Source organism: Calypte anna, chromosome 19 (assembly GCF_003957555.1).
Source record: "Calypte anna isolate BGI_N300 chromosome 19, bCalAnn1_v1.p, whole genome shotgun sequence".
Lineage (NCBI taxonomy): Eukaryota > Metazoa > Chordata > Aves > Apodiformes > Trochilidae > Calypte > Calypte anna.
The window spans coordinates 2,777,709-2,795,301 of NC_044264.1; the positions used below are offsets into that span (position 1 = coordinate 2,777,709).

A 17,593-nucleotide genomic window follows, 5' to 3' on the forward strand; every position below is an offset into this window, starting at 1 on the left:
TTCAAGTCAACATCAGGACCCTGTAATCTCTGTGCAACAGTGGAAGCAAAGCTGCTGCTGAGTTTCACCTTCCAAAGAGTCCTAGAGGATTCTCCAGTCCACATCAATCTCAGAAGAACCCTGTGGTCTCCTTCCAGGAGCAGTTCAGCCCCCCTGGAGATGTGTGATGCTTCAGAAGAAATTATGGCATAATCTAACCCAATGGGAATTTCCTTGCCAGTCTTATTTTCTCCTAGATCTCTTATCTCCTTTCTAGAAGAGCAAGAATGCTCTTCTGGCATCCACATTCAAAGCTTTACCTTTGAAATCCACTGTAGAATTATGCTGGTTGAGAAAACAACAGTCCAGTGTCTGCAAGCAAAGTGATCTGGGTTTGGGTGAGTCTTTGTATCTGGCCTATCACTGCACAGGTTTTTTTAGGGTCAGAGCTGTCTCTTATAAAGGTGTTGGACATATCCTTTGTGGAGGACCTCATAGGTCTGTGCCGCTTCTAAGTTGGTACCAAGTGACAATAAGGCTTTGAGTGGTACCAGGCTGCTGGGCTGTCTGCACAGCTTGGAGCTCCCCAGGGCTTTGAGGTGTTCCTGAGGGGCAAGACTTGTGTGAGGTCTGTGGAACAGTTTTAACCTTCAAGTCACTGTCAGAGAGGTGCAGAACATCACTGTGTGAGAGAGCCTTGAAGTATGGAGATGGCCAGTGGCATTGCCCCCCAGAGCAGGGACAAACTGAGCCCTCAAAGGGATCTGAGGTGTGCAAGTCAGCACAGGCTGAATGCTGTTTGCTGTGTATTGAATCCAAACTGCTCCCAATGTGCTTGGAGGAAGCTGCAGCATGAGCTGTTCTCCTGTGACCTGGGCCAGCTTGCCTTTACTTTCATTTAGTGGTCTGAGTCAGGGCTGACCAGAGAACCTCCCTTTGCCTTTGATATTCCAGAATGGATGTGTGGAGCAGACAGAGTGTAACCAGACATCATGATGAGACTTGTCCAAAAAATTTCCTTTTGGCCCATTCTGTTGTCATGGTGGCTGTGCTAGCAGAAGTGACACATTTTTTCCCTTGTGCTGGACCTCTCTGTCCATAGGAGGGCAAACTTCAGCAGAGCTGTCAGGAAGGCAATGAGAGTTTCTCCAGCACCACGGCCATGCTTGTGCAATTAGACAGAAAAGATTTAGACTTAGTGACTCACTTCAACTGTCTAGTCCTCCACAGGTGATAATCAAACAAACATCCATCTTGGGGATCAGCACTTCTCTTTGTTGCTCACCAGCTTTGTAATGAAAAGCAGAAGGAGATGCAGTTATTGATTAGGGACTGGTTTGTTGTATCAAACCCGTGGGCACTGCTGACCCTCAAGACAAGGCAAAGACAGTGAAGCTCATGAGCACGTGTAAGGGAACAAGCACAGGAGGGTAGCACCAGCACCTTGGAGATCCTTTGTCTCCTCTCCCACCTCTTGCCGTTCCTTCAAGGGACTCGGATGGTTGTCTGAGTTTTTCACACGTTGAGGTAGGACCTGAGTCTCTCTAAGAATAATGTGTTTGTTATCAGAGACTCTGTTTGTCTGTGACTCACCTGTGGGTAAGGTGTGTTTGCTGTTATAACAGCTCTTGAAACTTTATGCAGGTAAATTAAAAAACTCCATATCCTGATGGCTGAGCTTCATGCCCAGGAGTCACGGAAGCTGCAATTTTTCCTCGGGCCCCTTGAAACACTCCACCATTCTCTTCCTTTTCAAAGCAGCCATTTCCATCTTCTTCACAGTTATCATTCAGTTCATCTCCCTGCCTCATCCCTTCTCATTCTCCTATCTCCTTCCAGCAGCATTCCACTGCACTTTTTATCTCTGCTGTAGCTCCATGCCAACATCTCCTTTATCTTTGGTCCCCTCATTCCAGATGCTAGCTCTGTAAGTAGAGTGACAAGGACATAGTAGATCAATCTCTGTGTAAGAAGGGCTTCTGTTGAGCTGGTAGAGCTGAGGGGTTAAGATAAACCAGGAAGAGCCTCTCTTATACAGCAATGAAGACTTTCATGCAATGTGAATGCTGGAGAAGACCTGGGAAGGAGAATCTGGGTGTTCCAGCAGGGCAGCATGGCTGGCAGGGGTGTTCCTCAGGCTTGCCCATGCCTCAGAGCACAACACTCCCCAGCAGTGCAGGCTGAGCCTGACAAGGGCTGTCACTGCTTTGGTGACACCACATGAAACTGAGAGGAACAGGGAAGGGCACAGGCCCTGTCAGTTCCACCTCAGCTGTGGAGATGGTCCCTGTAGGGCTCCTTGGTGGCAGCAGTTGTGACAGTGTCTGTGCTCTGACACATGCACCGTGCAGGGGCACATCTGCCTCACAGAGCTGCTCTGCACATGCCTGTGCAATCCTATCACTGGTTCCTCATCTCCATCTTCTGAGAGATCTCAGCAGGGGATATTGCCCAGAATTCTCACAGCAAGGTCAGTGTTAGCAGCAAAGATGAGGAGGAAGGTAGTGGAGCACTTCCACTTGCATTTTTGGAGCCTATGAAGGAATAGAAACCTATGAAAGAATAGAATTTATTTAGCTCAGAGCCTTCCTGACAGACTTCCAGCAGGAAAGAAGTGTAGTGAGCCAGACACTGGTACTCAGCACACACAAAGATAGGCTGACAGAGCTGGGGTTGTTCAGCCTGGGGAAGAGAAGGCTCTGGGGAGACCAAGTATCAGCCTTCCAGTACCTGGAGGGGACCTATAGGAAGGCTGGAGAGGGACTTGAAGGGCTTGAAGTAATAGGACAAGGGGCAATGGTTTTAAATTAGAGAAATTTAGATTTAGATTGGATGCTAGGAAGAAATTCTTTACCATGAGAGCAGTGGAAAAATAGCACAGGTTGCCCAGGGAGGTGACTGAGGCCTCATCCCTGGAGATGTTCAAGGTGAGGTTTGATGTGGCTCTGAGCAACCTGATCCAGGTAAGGGTGTCCCTGCTGACTGCAGGGGCTTCGACTCGATGACCTTTAGAAGTCAAGGTCATATAAATATGACCTTACAAATATGGAACTGCCTGTATTCTGTCCTCAGGAGCTCTGTGACACTGCTGTGGCACAACTGGATGAAGCAGGTCAGTGGGGAGAGGGAGATGTCCAAAATTCTGCAGCCCCTCAACACACTGTCGTTGCTGTGCCTTAGGCTCCCCTCTCACCTCCTCACTGCTCCTTTCTGCTTTGCTGTGTTGCTCACCTGCAAAGGAGATTTTCAAACGTGGCATTTCCACCTGCTGTGGACTGCAGCACCAGTGGTGTGAGCAAACCAGTCCTGTCCTTAAGATGCAGCAGGAAGGGCTGTGTCCTCAACAAAATCCTTGTGTGCTTCTCCTGACCCTGCAGGCTTGAGTATTCCTTCAAAGCTTCCATGGGATCCTCACTGCTGGGATGCCTGTGAGAGGCAGGGCCAGAGGGCTGGCACTGGGGGCTGTACCCATAGGCAAGGCAGGGGCTTCCTCTGCTCACCTCCTGCAGAGCCCGGGGGGGAAGGGGCTCTCCTGGCTCCCTGGCACTGCCCATGAGCCTCAACTTGGTTCCAGCATTGGGCTTTAGCCCAAATATTCGTAGCAAAAGTCTTCCAGCAGGAAGGTGCTGGGGTGCCACTTGGGTGCCCACATGGGTGCACAAACCCCACCTGCTGTGCCCCTGCAGCCCCAAAGCAGAGAGGGAGCAGGCAGGTACCAAGTGATGCTCCTCTGCAACTCCCAACAGGACAAGCTCAGGGCACATCCAGAGCCAGGGCTGGGGGCCACATCTTTGTATTTAGCAGCTCTTTGTGGTCTTTTGTTGCATTAATTCTTCACTATTTTTCATGATTTTGTGTAGCTATAGCATATACCATCTGGACTAAGCTGCAGAATTCTTGTTCAGTTTATCTCTTCTTGTACAGAAATAGTGCCCTCTGTCTAAGATGGAGTGAGCAGGACTTTGAATATTTAAGATGTTGACACACTGCTGCTTTATATAGGAAATACTAGTTTTTAAATTTATTTTTTCCATTAATGTCTAACAGTCTATTTGCCTTTTGGCAGCTCCAGGTGATTCCATAAAAGTCCCCTCAGTGACTCAAGATCTTTCCTGTTTGTTACCAGCTAGCCTGAAGCTCACCCCTGTGTAAAATGGCCAGGTGTATTTTTTTCATGCTTGCATTTTTTTAACATCTTTAATCAGTCTTTCAGTCAATGTCATGAGATCCCTTTGCAGCCAGTTTTAATTTACCAAATAGAATATTTATATATTACTGAAAAACTCAGCCACTTCACCGTTCCTCTCATTTTCCAAGTCCTTTGTGAGTAATTGGACAACCCAGTTGGCTACTGGCACTGTCCTGGTAAGTTCACTCAGTGAAGACTGACCTGATTTCTTCTGAGTTGTGGAGGTGGCTCTGGGTGGTGCTGTGTGATGGTGTCACCTACCAGAGCCTTAACCTTGTAGGAGAACAGAAGAGGAGGTGCCAGGGTTCAGCATTACCTGAACTACCCTTGTCCCACACTTGCTGGCTGCTTCGAGGAACCCCGTGGGTCTGGGAATCATCACTCTCCTTTTCCAAAGTGCTTTTAGTTCTTCCCTTTTCTTCTTTTCTTCTTCCTTTTTTTTTTTTTTTTGGGGGGGTGGGGGAGGTGGCTGGGAAGTCAGGATTATCAATCTGCCATTCCCTGCATTGCTCTCAACTTCTTCAAGTTCAGTTGGTTGCTCCCTGCAATTGCTCCCTGCAATTTTCCAGGTATTGTGTTCTGTTTAGTGAGGAGCTGTATCTTGGTGTTAGCAGCTTACTAATTAAACCATGATTTTTCTAGAACCATTTTGGTGAACACTCTGTTGTTCTGTTCCCTTCCTCACTTTTCCATGCCAACCTTACAAGTTGTTTATAAAATTTTTGCTGCCACTACAAATAAAATAAATCATTTTGACTCACAGTGCATGAAGGAAGGGTGTGAAGTGCTGTGAGTGCCTTGACAGAGAAAACTGAGGTGTCTGGGGACTTGGCTTCTCCAAGTCCTTTTTTAGCCCCTGTCCTTAAAGATTCTTTTCTGAACAGGAAGAGGAACAGAAATGTTTAAATGTCCGTGAGGGGGGGAAAAAAAAAAGTAAATAATACGTTTTCCATGAGCATAGTTGATTGACTGCAAATTAATAGGCTTAAAGTGCATCAAAACTCATTCAGATGAGGTGTTAGAAAGAACTTTCTGGTGTGGAGGAGATGGCAGCCCTGGAGCTGGTGAGGAGGCTCCTTTTGCAGAGGTCTTGAAAACAGGTTGAACCAGTGTCTGTGAGGAATGTTTGAGGTCTGGCTGATCCTGCCTCTGGGCAGCAAAAGGGGGTAGATGACCTCTCGGGGTCATCTTTTTTTGTCTCTACTGTTTTATAAGTGAAGCTCCCAAGTGGGAAGCACCTCTCTATGCCTTCCTTTCCTGGGACATTTCTGCAGGGCAGATCCTGGCTGCTGGGGACAACCTGTGAGTGGTGCTGGCATGGTGGGAGGGACAGGTTGGTGTGAAGACAATGAGTCTACTGGGAATAAAGTGGGAAAGATAGCAAGGCTAGGGTAGAAAAGAGAAATTCAGTAGATTAAGAGAGGTGGTATGAATGGAAAAGGCAGAAAAGTAGGAGATGCCATAGGGTAAAGGAGCAGTGAGGAAAAAAAAAGTGGTAGCAAGCACATAGGGATGTGGAGGAGCTCTGAATGGTGTTGAAGGGGTGACAGAAGGGACAAAGTGATGGAGAGATGGAGTGAACCAGGGGGTTCACAGGTCTGGTTGACAGTGTCTTACAGGCAGAGCTGGCAGGCTTGAATCACCCAGGACCAGATCCAGACACTGTCAGGGATCTAGCTAATCCCAGCCCCACCTCTGGGATCTCTGCAGCACCCATTCTGTCAGGGATTGTCCTGGCAGAAGGGCCTGGCCTGGAGCAGGACCCAGCATCACACCCCCTGTGCTCTCTCTGCTGAGTGGGAGCCCCAGGAGCAGGGGGGCTGCTTCAGGACTGTGGTGAGATTCAGGCAACATGCACAGCACTTCTTTAATTTTGGATAAACCTCCTCTCTCCAGTGACTGAGTTTTGCTTGTCCTTTGCCTGCTGGATCAGAGGGGCTTTCTGTAGGAAGAAATTATCTCTTGCTTGTGGCAGCTGATGGTGCCCAGCCTAGAAGAGTGGGGGATGCTCTTCCTGCAGAAATGCTTCATTCCTGCTGTCAGTGAGCCACTCTGCAGCCTCACTGGTTTCAGAGGGAGTGAAGGATCCTGACTCTGCAACCAGGGCCACCTCTTGGGGCATTTTTTCACATCATCCATAGATTATTTTCTGAGTCTACTCTTGTCCGGTGAGCATGATGTGTAGTGACAAACGGGAGGGTCGGGCAATGAAAGTGCCCAAGAAATGTGGCTGTAGGATGCAGACAGTAAGAAGCAGGTCTTGCTGCTTTGCTCCTTGTGGCTCTCCTTTGGATGCTCTGCAACACCTTGATGTCTTTTTCATACCGGGGTGCACAGAGCAGCAGTTCTTAAAGTGAGGCTGCAGCAGTGCAGAGCAGAGCAGGACAAGTCACCTCTCTTGCTGGGCCAGGAGCACTCTGCTTGGTGTGCACCTCAGGACATGGCTTGGCCTCCTGGCTGCCAGGGCACATTGCTGGCTTATATCAGTCTGCCATCAACCAGGATCCCCAGGTCCCTCTCTGCCACACTTGAGAGCATCTTCCCCTGATTTGCTGGCTGATTTACCCCTCCAGAAATGTTGCCAGCATTTTCTATGTGCTCTCCAATCTCATTTGGAGCTTCACACCCTCAGCTCCTTTCTCTTGTTCACAAGGTTTATCATTAATGCCATCATCAGGCCCAGCAGTCCTCGTCCCAGAGTGGCTGCTCTTCGCTCACATGCAGGGCTGTCCCTTGCAGTCGTGTCACTGCCCAGGAACACAGCACCCCAGCTGCTCCCAGCAGGTTGGACACAGCTCCAGGCAGTGTTGGGAAGTGCCACTGGGCTCCCCTGGGCTCAGGAACAACCCCATGCAAGCTTGATAAGACTGGCAGGAGGGTTATCTTGGAATTATTGGAGATACGAGACGTGCTCTTTGCATTTCCTGTTTTGTGTTTTTCTGTGCTCAGTGATATGATACATTAACCAAAAGCCAGAGAGCTCCCAGTCAAGCAAACAGGGTATCAGTAATGGCATTGCTTGGCAGAGCCAGCAGGATCACAGGCACTTCAGTGCCAGGTTGGTGGTAGTGGGGGCAGTTCCCAAGGTCATTTGGGAGCCTTACCTGAACCCTCCTGGGTCAGAGCAGATTATTGGATTGCTTCCCTGGAAACTGAATTTCCAGTTTATGGTGCTTGGCTTTGTACAATTACACTCTCTCTAATGTCTTTCAGTCTGAAGTCTAAACTATATAGCATTTTGACTGCTTTTCTCCTCATATCACTGTGGATTAGATAGGAGAATCTCAAAGGCAGGTGAGGGACAGGCAGCCAAAGGCACCCAGCAGCTCCTCGGTGCCCAGCTCCCCCGTGCAGTATTTTGAAGTGTAGCAGATGATGCCTTAGCTCATACTCCTGATGCCATCTCTTAGTCCTCCATCTCCAAGCACCTGAAGGTTAGATGGGGGTCAGGGGTTTGATTTCTTTATGTCCTTGTGACTATAGGGGTTACCTACCTCAAAATCTAGGCAAGGGAAATGTCTGTGGTTGTGTTTTGTGTTTTTTGTTTTTTTAATCCTCACCATTTTGACTCACTCATAGCTCTGTAAGAACTGTTCTTGTTCTGTAGCCCAAACTATGATTTTTGCAGATTATCCTGATTTTGCAGTGCTGAGGTTCTTGTTGGTTTGGAACTGGAGCCCAACCTGGAGCTGTGGGAGGCTGGGGCAGGAGCAGGACCCAGCCAAGGCACATCCTGCTGCAGCCCTGAGGGTTCTGCTGGATCTTGGGGGGTGCAGACCAGCATCTCTTGGTCCTGGAGATTGTGGACTCAGAGCTAGGTGGGGGATGCAGGGCAGGATGCTCCAACCTGCTCCAGGACCAGGTCTGAGCCCACAGCCCCAGCTGAATTCTGTGCCACCCACCCCAACCTCTCTGAGTGCAGAGGCTCCAGAAGGCAGAGCTCTCCTCTCCCTGTGCTTGTCTCCTTCAGCTTTTGAAAACTTGTGTGCAGCTGGCTGCAGCTGAGGGAATGGCTCCTTTGTCAGAGCAGTAAATGGGCACAGTGCCTCTGCTCCTGCAGGACCTGACTAAGAGCAGCCTGGGTGAGTCGTGCTCCCTGGAAGGACCTGTTCCTGCAGCCTTCCTTCTTGGACATTAAGAGGTGACATCAGCAAGTCTGAATTTAGGAGAAATGAGCCCATTCTCCTCCTTATTGCTGGATTTCTGCAATAAGTGGCTGGCAGGAAGGAGGAACCACCACCTGGCTGTTCTTCAGCTTACCCCCTTCCCCAGCTCCTGCCAGCCCCATGCCAAGGGCTGAACCCCTGTCTCAGGGTGCCCCAGGAGGATGGGAGCAAGGCTGCCACCCAAGTGTGGGTGGAGAGGAGAGTGAGGGGTATCCCTGGGCTGCTCTGACACTTCCTCCTCCTGTTTTTAAATCTGACCAGACAACAAACAACTGTTTTCCACAGCACTGGGATGCTGCTGCAGGGCAGGCAGGCCTCCTGGGCATGCTTCTGGATGGACACCAGACACAAAGCCTGCCCTAACCTGCCTGGTTTATAGCACTGAGCTATCATGCTTCTTTCCCACACTTCCACAGCCTGATGCAGTAACAAAGGCTGTCCAAGGACCTTCTGTTCCTGGGTGCTTCATGCACCACAATGCAGGCACAGAGGATGGAATTTTTACAGGAAGAGCTCTGGGGGCTCACACAAGATGATGGGACTCCTAAGAGGGAGCCAACATCTGAATTACAGTTTCCTTTAACCTCCTGCCATTGTCCTTCCACCGCTAGACTGAGAGATCAGAGGCCACCATGCTCAGTGCAGTCAGGGAGGAGAGCAGTGCTTAGGGGATGTCACTGTGCTGGTGGCAGCAGAGGAATGAGGTGCAGCCATGGGCAGCTGGCACTGCCTACCCCACCTCTGTCCCAGCAGGAGGCCAGGCTCATCTCCAGGGAACTTGACAAGAAAGCAAACCAAGTGCCAGTGACAGGAGTGAGGCCACATCTTGTGTCCCTATAACATGCTGGGGCAGGCTGCATCCCTTTCTGTAGGATGCTCAGCAGAGGTGTGTACCCAGACCCAGTGCCTCAACCTTGTCCCATGTCATCTCCCCTCTCTCAGTGGTTTGGCTCAACCTTTCTCCAGGACTCAATGGGGATGTGGTTACTGGGAACTTTCCCTCTCCTTTCTCATTTCTGGTACTTCTCTACCTGCCTTAATTTTTTTTTCTCCTTCGTTTGACTTCATTTGACTTCTCATCTGCAAATTTAGAATCATAGAATCATAAAGTTGTTGAGTTTGGTGGCTGAGAAACAAGAAGTGCTGAATCTTGTAGTGCACCAGAAATTTGCTTTTGTAGTGATCCCTTTGCCTCCCCCAGAGCACTGGAAGGCACCAAGATTGCTGCAGGCAGGGTTCTGCTTCCCAAGGATGCTGGCAGACCCTGCAGCACCAGGACTTGTGCTGCTGGGATGCTCTGTCCCAGAAGTCAAGGGCTCTGGTCTCACAGGCTGCTCTCATTTTGCATGTGCCTTTGTGTCTGGGACAAAGTCAGACCTGAGTGCAGCGAGCAGAAAGCCAGAAACTCCCATCTTTCTCTGGGACAGTTTCCTGGTAGACCACAGCTTTAACAGTGATTTGGTTCTCGTGATGTTCAGAGCTTCCCTGACACTCAGACAGGGATGTGGGATGTTGCAGTGGTGGTGACATCCACCACCAGGATTTCCTGCACCCTCTAGGCATGTCCAGTGGGCTTCAGCCACCCTTTGCAGTGTTGAACCTCAAGGTCTGATTTTTCCTTTGCTTTCATCCTCTAGTCCCACCCGCTGTCCCTGTGCAACTCCAGTGAGGATGAACACACGGAGTCAGGATTCATCACCATTGTCAAGCTTGAGCAGCCGGATCGGGATCCCAACCCCTGCCTCTCACTGGCCAACAAGGTAGGTGCAAAAATGCCCCCATGGCACCAACCTGGGAAGTGAAACCCATGGTGCAGAAAAGAGTGTGAGCTGGAGGAGGCAGCAGGATGGGAAAGAGCTGTTGGAAGGTGTAAAAAAGGACAAGGATGGAGGAGGGCCCGAGGCAGAAGGGGTCCTTGGAGGAGATGTCTTCCCAGCCTTTCCCAGTGTCCATCCCTCCTGGTTTTTGGGACTGCCTTTGGGGCTTTGTAAAAGGTTTGGGGTTTTCCCTACCCTGACTGTTCTGGGACAGTTCATCCCTTTTCCCACCACCTCATATGCTTTACTGCCTGGCAGCCTTGTGACCATGTCCTCTGTCCTGTGGGAAAACATGGACACAGAAAACATCTCCCGTGGTCCTCTCTTTAAAAATAATTCTTTAATACTTCACTGGATAAGGCACATGAGGAAGCAGAGCTGAGTGATTCAGACAAATGCAAATTAGGTGAACTAGTGGTGACACTGCATGGGCCACCATCCAGCCTGCAAAGGGATGGGAGATCTCAGAGGTCTTCAGACCAAGTCTCCTGTGATCTTTCTGTAGTGAAACAGCAGTACCCAAGTCAAAAGCTGAGACTGCTGGTATGATCCTCTGGTAATAAGGAAGTCACAGAATCACAGAATCATCTGGGTTGGAAAAGACCTCTGAGACCATCAAGTCCAACCCTTGATCCACTCCCCCCATGGTTCCCAGCCCATGGCACTCAGTGCCACATCCAGGCTCTTTGGAAATATCTCCAGACACGGAGAATCCACTACTTCCCTGGGCAGCCCATTCCAATGCCTGATCACCCTCTCCAGAAAGAATTTTTTCCTAATATCCAACCTAAACCTCCCCTGGCAGAGCTGAAGCCCATGGCCTCTTGTCTGCCTGATGGAGCAGAGCCCGACCCCCCCCTGGCTCCAACCTCCTTTCAGGGAGTTGTAGAGAGTGATGAGGTCTCCCCTGAGCCTCCTCTTCTCCAGCCTCAACACCCCCAGCTCCCTCAGCCCTTCCTCACAGGACTTGTGCTCGAGTCCCTTCACAGCCTCCTTGCTCCTCTGGACCTGCTCCAGCACCTCAATCTCCTTCCTGAGCTGAGGGGCCCAGAACTGGACACAGGACTCAAGCTGTGGCCTCCCCAGAGCTGAGCACAGGGGCAGAATCCCTTCCCTGGACCTGCTGGCCACGCTGTTCCTGAGCCAGCCCAGGATGCCATTGGCCTTCTTGGCCACCTGGGCACACTGCTGGCTCCTGTTCAGCTTCCTGTCAATCCAGACTCCCAGGTCCCTTTCTGCCACTCTGTGCCCAGCCTGGAGCTCCCCATGGGGTTGTTGTGGCCAAAGTGCAGGACCCGGCACTTGGAATGTTGAACCTCATCCCCTTGGGATCATCCCAACTCTCCAGTCTGTCCAGGTCCCTCTGCAGAGCCCTCCTGCTTTCCAGCTGATCCACACTCCCCCCATCTTAGTGTCATCTGTGAATTTACTAATTGTGGACTCAATCTCCTCATCTAAATTATCAATGAAGATATTAAACAGAACTGGGCCCAGGACTGATCCATGGGGGACACCAATTGGATCAGCACCATTCAGCATCACTCTCTGGGACCCTCCAGCAGTTCCTAACCCAGCACAGAGTGCTCCTGTCTGAGCCCTGGGCTGACAGCTTTTCCAGGAGAATGCTGTGGGAGATGGTATCAAAGGCACCTGATCATAAAAGGAGCTCAGGTTGGTCAGACAGGACCTGCCCTTCCTAACCCCGTGCTGGCTGGGTCTGATCCCTTGTCCATCCTGTAGGTGCTGTGTGATTGCCCCCAGGATGAGCTGTTCCATATCCCTGCCAGGCACTGAGGTCAGGCTGACAGCCCCAGAGTTTCCTGGGTCCTCCTTTTGTCCCTTTTTGTGGATTGGTGTGGCACTCCCAATCATCTGGGACCTCCCCAGTGATCCAGGACTGTTGGTAAATGATGGAGAGGGGCTTGGTGAGCTCTTCCCCAGCTCCCTCATCACCCTGGAGTGGATCCCCTCTGGTCCCACAGACTTGTGAGGATCCAAGTGGCTCAGCAGTCACAAACTGTTCCCTCCAGGATTACAGGGGAGCTGCTCAGCTCTTTATAAGCCCCAGAAGCAGCTATCCTCAGGACACCCTGTCTTACTGTTGAAAACTGAGTAAAGAAAGTGTTAAATACCTCAGCCTTTTCCTCATCCTTGGTAACTACATTTCCTCCCATGTCCCACAAGGAATGGAGGTTTTCCCTGCCCCTCCTTTTGCCATTGATGTATCTGTAGAAAGACTTTTTGTTATTCTTAGTGGAAGTGGCAAGATTGAGTTCAAATTGTGCCTTTGTCTCTCTAATTTTCTTTCTACATGACCTAACTATATTCCTAAACTCTTCCTGAGTAGCCAACCCTTTTTTCCATAGTCTTTTTCCCCTTTTTCCCCTTTTTCCACAGGGACAGCTGCTCCTGTGCATTCAGGACTTGCTGCCTGAAGTGCACCCATCCCTCTTGGACCCCTTTGTTTCCAAGGGCTGTTTCCCAGGGTACACTCTGAATCAGTCTTCTGAAAAGGCCAAAATCTGCCCTCTGGATGTCCAGTGTAGAGATTTTATTCTTGGCCCTCCTTGCATCCCTGAGTATTGAAAACTCTATTATTTCATGGTCACTGTGCCCTAGAAGGCCTCCAACCACCACATGTCCCACCAGCCCTTCTCTCTTTGTAAACAGAACATCCAGTGGGGACCCATCCCTGGTGGGCTCATTTACCAGGGGGAGCAGGAAGTTATCCTCTGTATGCTCCAGGAATCTCCTAGACTGCCTCTTCTCTGCTGTGTGGAGTTCACAGCAGATATCCAGCAGGTTAAAGTCACCCACAAGAACAAGGGCTGGTGATTTTTAGACATCTGCCAGCTGCTTGTAGAAGAATTCATCCTTCTCATCATTTTGGTTGGCTGGTCTGTAACAGATTCCCACCAGGATGTCAGCCTTACTGGCCTTCCCTCTGCTTCTGACCCACAGGCACTCATCCTTATTATTCCTGACCTCAAGTTCTACATAGTCAAGAGACTCTCTAACATACAGGACCACCCCTCCACCTCTCCTACCCTGTCTGTCCCTTCTGAGGAGCTTGTAGCCACCCATGGCAGCGCTCCAGTCACGGGAGCCATCCCACCACGTGTCTGTGATGGTGACTCCATCACAGCTTTCCTGCTGCACCATGGCCTCCAGCTCCTCTGGTTTGTTTCCCATCCTGTGTGCATTGGTGTACATGCACTTCAGTTGGGCTGGTGATTTGGCTTTTAACTCAGGCTTTCCCTCCTCGGGCTCACCTTTGGGGAGCCCAGTTTCAGTCCTCTCCCCCTTCAAACCCAGTTTAAAGCCCTCCTGATCAGCCCTGCCAACTTACAGGCTGTAATCCTTTTGCCCCTGCCAGACAGATGCAGCCCATCTGATCTGAGGGCACGAGGTATTTGCCCCATGGTCAAAAAACCCAAACCCCTGCCATTGACACCAGTCCCAAGTCAGGGAGGAATGAGGGTCATTTTAGAGCCTTAAAATCATTGTGTGTTTGTTAAAGTTGTGTGGATAAGGTTAACATTGGCTTTTTCTTCAGTGCTTCACTGTGTCCTTTCATTGTCTCTGTACTAAATCTTGTGTTACTTTCCACAAGTACTGTACAAACATGACAAAACCCCTTGGTTAGCTCTTCCTGGCTTTATCTGGATTGCATTCAGGTGATGCCACCCCTGTTGTCTCCCCTCTGCTGACAGTGAGATGCTGGTGATGGGGACAGGGCTCTTTCCTGTCCTCCCTGCAGCTCAGCTGACAAGACAGGCACAACTTACACCCAGCAGTTGTTCCTGCACTGCATGGGGTGTTTTTTTTCACAGGCTATGGCAATAGAGCAAGGAAAGGGATATGAGGCTGTGATGGATTTGCCCTCTTGGGGCTGCCAGCCCCCATCTGCATAGGCAGCCAGGCAGCAATGCCTCTTCCCTCCTGGACCAGGGTGGAAGCCTAAGGTTGGTTTGCTGCTTCTCTGGAGCTGATGCCAGCTGTTAGCACAAGGTGGTGTGTTGGAGTTATCAACCTCCTATCAGTTACCCCACATCTGGAAAAGTGCCTGGTCCCACCTCTGGGTCTCAATGATGCACAGGGATGGTGGGATGAGGAGGTAATTCAAGGGCTTCCAGTGCAGCTTGTGAGGGACATGAGAGCAATACATCTGCATAATCCAACTCTCCTGTGTCATTCCAGATGTGACCATAGGGTTATAGTGTTCCCAGGCTGTCACATCTCACAGGGAGGATGATGGGGGTGGAGGCAAAAATGGCTGGTTTGGCCAGTGCTGCTACTGTGGAGGATCTTGAACAGCAGGGAAGAGCAACTTCAAAGAGTCATCTTCCACTTAAGAACCTAAAAGATGTAAAAACTGTTTTGCTAGTTTTGTCTTTAATCTGTGAGTCTCTGATCACAGAACAGGAAGTGTGTTACCAAGTCCAGGGGTGGGCTGAGGAAGGTCTGCACAGGGATGATGAGACCTGTTGCTCACTGTGGTCATCCTCACCAGACTTCATCCCTGCTCCAGGACCACTAACTCCCCAAAGCAAATAAACCCCTCAGCTCAGTGCCACATGGTAAAGCAAGACTGGCTGTGTTACTAGAGCTGAATCAAACACTGGATTTTGAGATCCAATGGTATCAGGTTACCTGAAGGTATTCCTGCTCCAGGATCTCACTTAGGAAAGCTCATTCCTTTTCTCCCCTAGACAGGACTGGTGTAGCCATGAAATACAGACAGCACTCCTAAAGCTGCCACATCCCTGGCCTTTGCCTTGTACTTCAGTTCCTCCATCCCCCTGCAGATTGCTGTCTGGCTGTTCCTCCATGCTGCTGGAGCCCCTGCCAAGCTCCTTCCCTGCAACATCATACAGATTCCATCTTCAAAATCCCTTCTCCTCGAGAGCAGGGTTGGAGCTGTGGGATGTGGGCAGTGCTGGCTGGAGCAGGAGCTTTGTTTTCCTGGCATGTGTTTCTTGCAGTAGAGCTTTGCATGCTGAATGGCAGTGCTGTATCAATGATGACAAAAATAGCCATGTGCAAAGTGTTACCATAACCTCTGCTTTAGCTGTCACCCAGCCAAGCAGTGCACACAAGACAACCCTGTCCAGCCCAACATGAGGGTAACTCCATAGCCACCTCATGTGCTTTCTGCTTCTCTCTTAAATTCAAGCACTGCTGCAGCATCCAAAGCCAAAACCAATAGGGAAGACATTTGGTTTGCAAAGGGAAAGAAAAATGGAAAGCACAGAAAATACCTCTGGAATGATTTTTCTTTCTGATACACCACTTGTAAATTTTTGGTTTCTTTTTTTCTTCTTTTCTGAGTGAACCACTGATTGCAAGTCTGCTGCAACCTCCTAAATCATCTTGTAAATACATAATTGTACCAGAAGTGTTTCAGTTCTCAAAGAGGGGCTCAGCTGTGTGCTATGTGGCAGAAGAGATCTGATGCAAAGACAGTAAGCACTCAGAAAATGATTGCACCAAGCAGGTTGTGAATAGCTTGGACAAAAGCTGTGTCCTTTTCCACAGGAGTCTGAAAGATGTTGGAAAGAGTCTCTCATCCAGTCTCAGGTCTTCATTTTCTCATCATCAGTGTCTCAAGCAGGATAAAATCTTTATAGAGCTGTTTATTGTTCATCAAAGCTTGACTGGCTCCCAGGGGTGGAAGTCACTACCTGACAGTCTTGTTTCTTCTTTGGTCCTGAGGCTTTGATCCCCAGCAGGACCCCAGTCTCTGATCCGTGCCTCAGCCTCATTCCACTTTTCCAGCTCCCCAGCTGATAGACTAATCCCGACAGTGTCTAATCCTATCAGCACCTCCAAGCCCTGCCTCCAGGGACTTCCCTACCACCTCCTCCTCCATTTGCATCTTTGTCCTTGTCCCCAGTCCCAGGCACCCACCCCTGGTACTCAGATTCTCCCTGATGCACTGCGGGGGGGTGACCAGCACCTGACAGACAGGGATGGACCTGAACCTGCTTTTCCCTGCCTCTTGCTGTGCCAGGAAGGGCCCTTCCTTCCCGTGGCTTAGCCGGGGCTCTGTGTTTTTTGGGAAGCATCAGGAGTGCCCTATGGCAACCCCGTGGGGTTTGGCCATGCCGTGACATTTGGCTATGCTGTGGGGTTTTGCCACACTGTGGAGTTTGGCCATGCTGTGGGGTTTGGCCATACCGTGGGGTTTGGCCATGTTGTGAGGTTTGGCCACCCTCTGGGGTTTGTCTATTGTGTGGGGTTTGTCCATGTTGTGGGGTTTGGCCATGCTGTGGGGTTTGGCCACACCATGAGATTTGGCCGTGGGTTTTGTCCATGGAGTGGGGTTTGGCCACACTGTGGGGTTTGGCCCTGCTGTGGGGTTTGGCCACACTGTGGGGTTTGGCCATGTTGTGGGGTTTGGCTGTGCTGTGGGGTTTGGCCACGCTGTGGGGTTTGGCTGTGCCATGGAGTTTGGCTGTGCCATGGGGTTTGGCTGTGCCATGGAGTTTGGCTGTGCCATGGGGTTTGGCTGTGCCATGGAGTTTGGCTGTACCATGGGGTTTGGCTGTGCCGTGGGGTTTGGCTGTGCCATGGGGTTTGGCTGTGCTATGGGGTTTGGCTGTGCCATGGGGTTTGGCTGTGCTATGGGGTTTGGCTGTGTCATGGAGTTTGGCTGTGCCATGGAGTTTGGCTGTGCCATGGGGTTTGGCTGTGCCATGGGGTTTGGCTGTGCCATGGGGTTTGGCTGTGCCATGGGGTTTGGCTGTGCCGTGGGGTTTGGCTGTGCCATGGGGTTTGGCTGTGCCGTGCGTGAGCGCTGGAGCAGGTCCCGCAGCGCTGTTTGCAGAGGCGCGGGGACGCGCAGATCAAAGGCCCCGCATGAGGAACCGCGGCCCAGCCCTGCCCTTTGTTCACGTTCCCGTCTCCCTTTCCCAAGAGGTTGCCTCTGCCTGCCTGGAGGGCTTGAAGGGCTTGGTGGAAGAACGTGGGTGACCCCACAAGTCTTCCCAGGAGTGGGATTTGACCTCACCGGAGCGGCACCAAATGTCATTTGGGTGGGGCTCAGAGGGGTCCTCCTCAAACTGCAGCAAACCCCGGGCTGCAAACAGCCATCAGCTCCTAATCCTGGGCCTGCCCTGCAGCCCGGGCACTGCCTGAATTTCTCCCTGATGGAAGTGGGGGCTGGGGTCAGGGAGAGCCATGTGTGGGGGAGCCAGGCCCATGGTGGGTGGTGAGGCCCCGCAGAGGTTTCTGCTCTCCCAGGACAGGAGAGCTGCAGAGCTCAAGGGGCTGCAGGTTCCTCCCCATCAAATCCAGCTCTTAATCCAAGGGGCACATGGACAGCTGGGGAATTTGGTGCATTAATTTGTGGGTGCAAGCCCATCAACTGATTCACCTCCTCAACTAGAGGAAGGAAACATCCATGAACCAAAGAGCATTAGCGAGAGTGAGCACTGCAG

General features: G+C 50.8%; 1 protein-coding gene across 3 annotated transcripts in view; it reads left to right on the plus strand.

The window, feature by feature from the left end:
- Nucleotides 1–17,593, plus strand: part of RNF43 (ring finger protein 43) — a 65,127-nt gene that overhangs the window by 31,237 nt on the left and 16,297 nt on the right. For all 3 annotated transcript variants that reach the window (XM_030462728.1, XM_030462726.1, XM_030462727.1), the window contains exon 2: nt 9,972–10,094. In XM_030462728.1, coding sequence (XP_030318588.1) covers nt 9,972–10,094 — 123 coding nt within the window. The remainder of the gene's footprint in view (nt 1–9,971; nt 10,095–17,593) is intronic.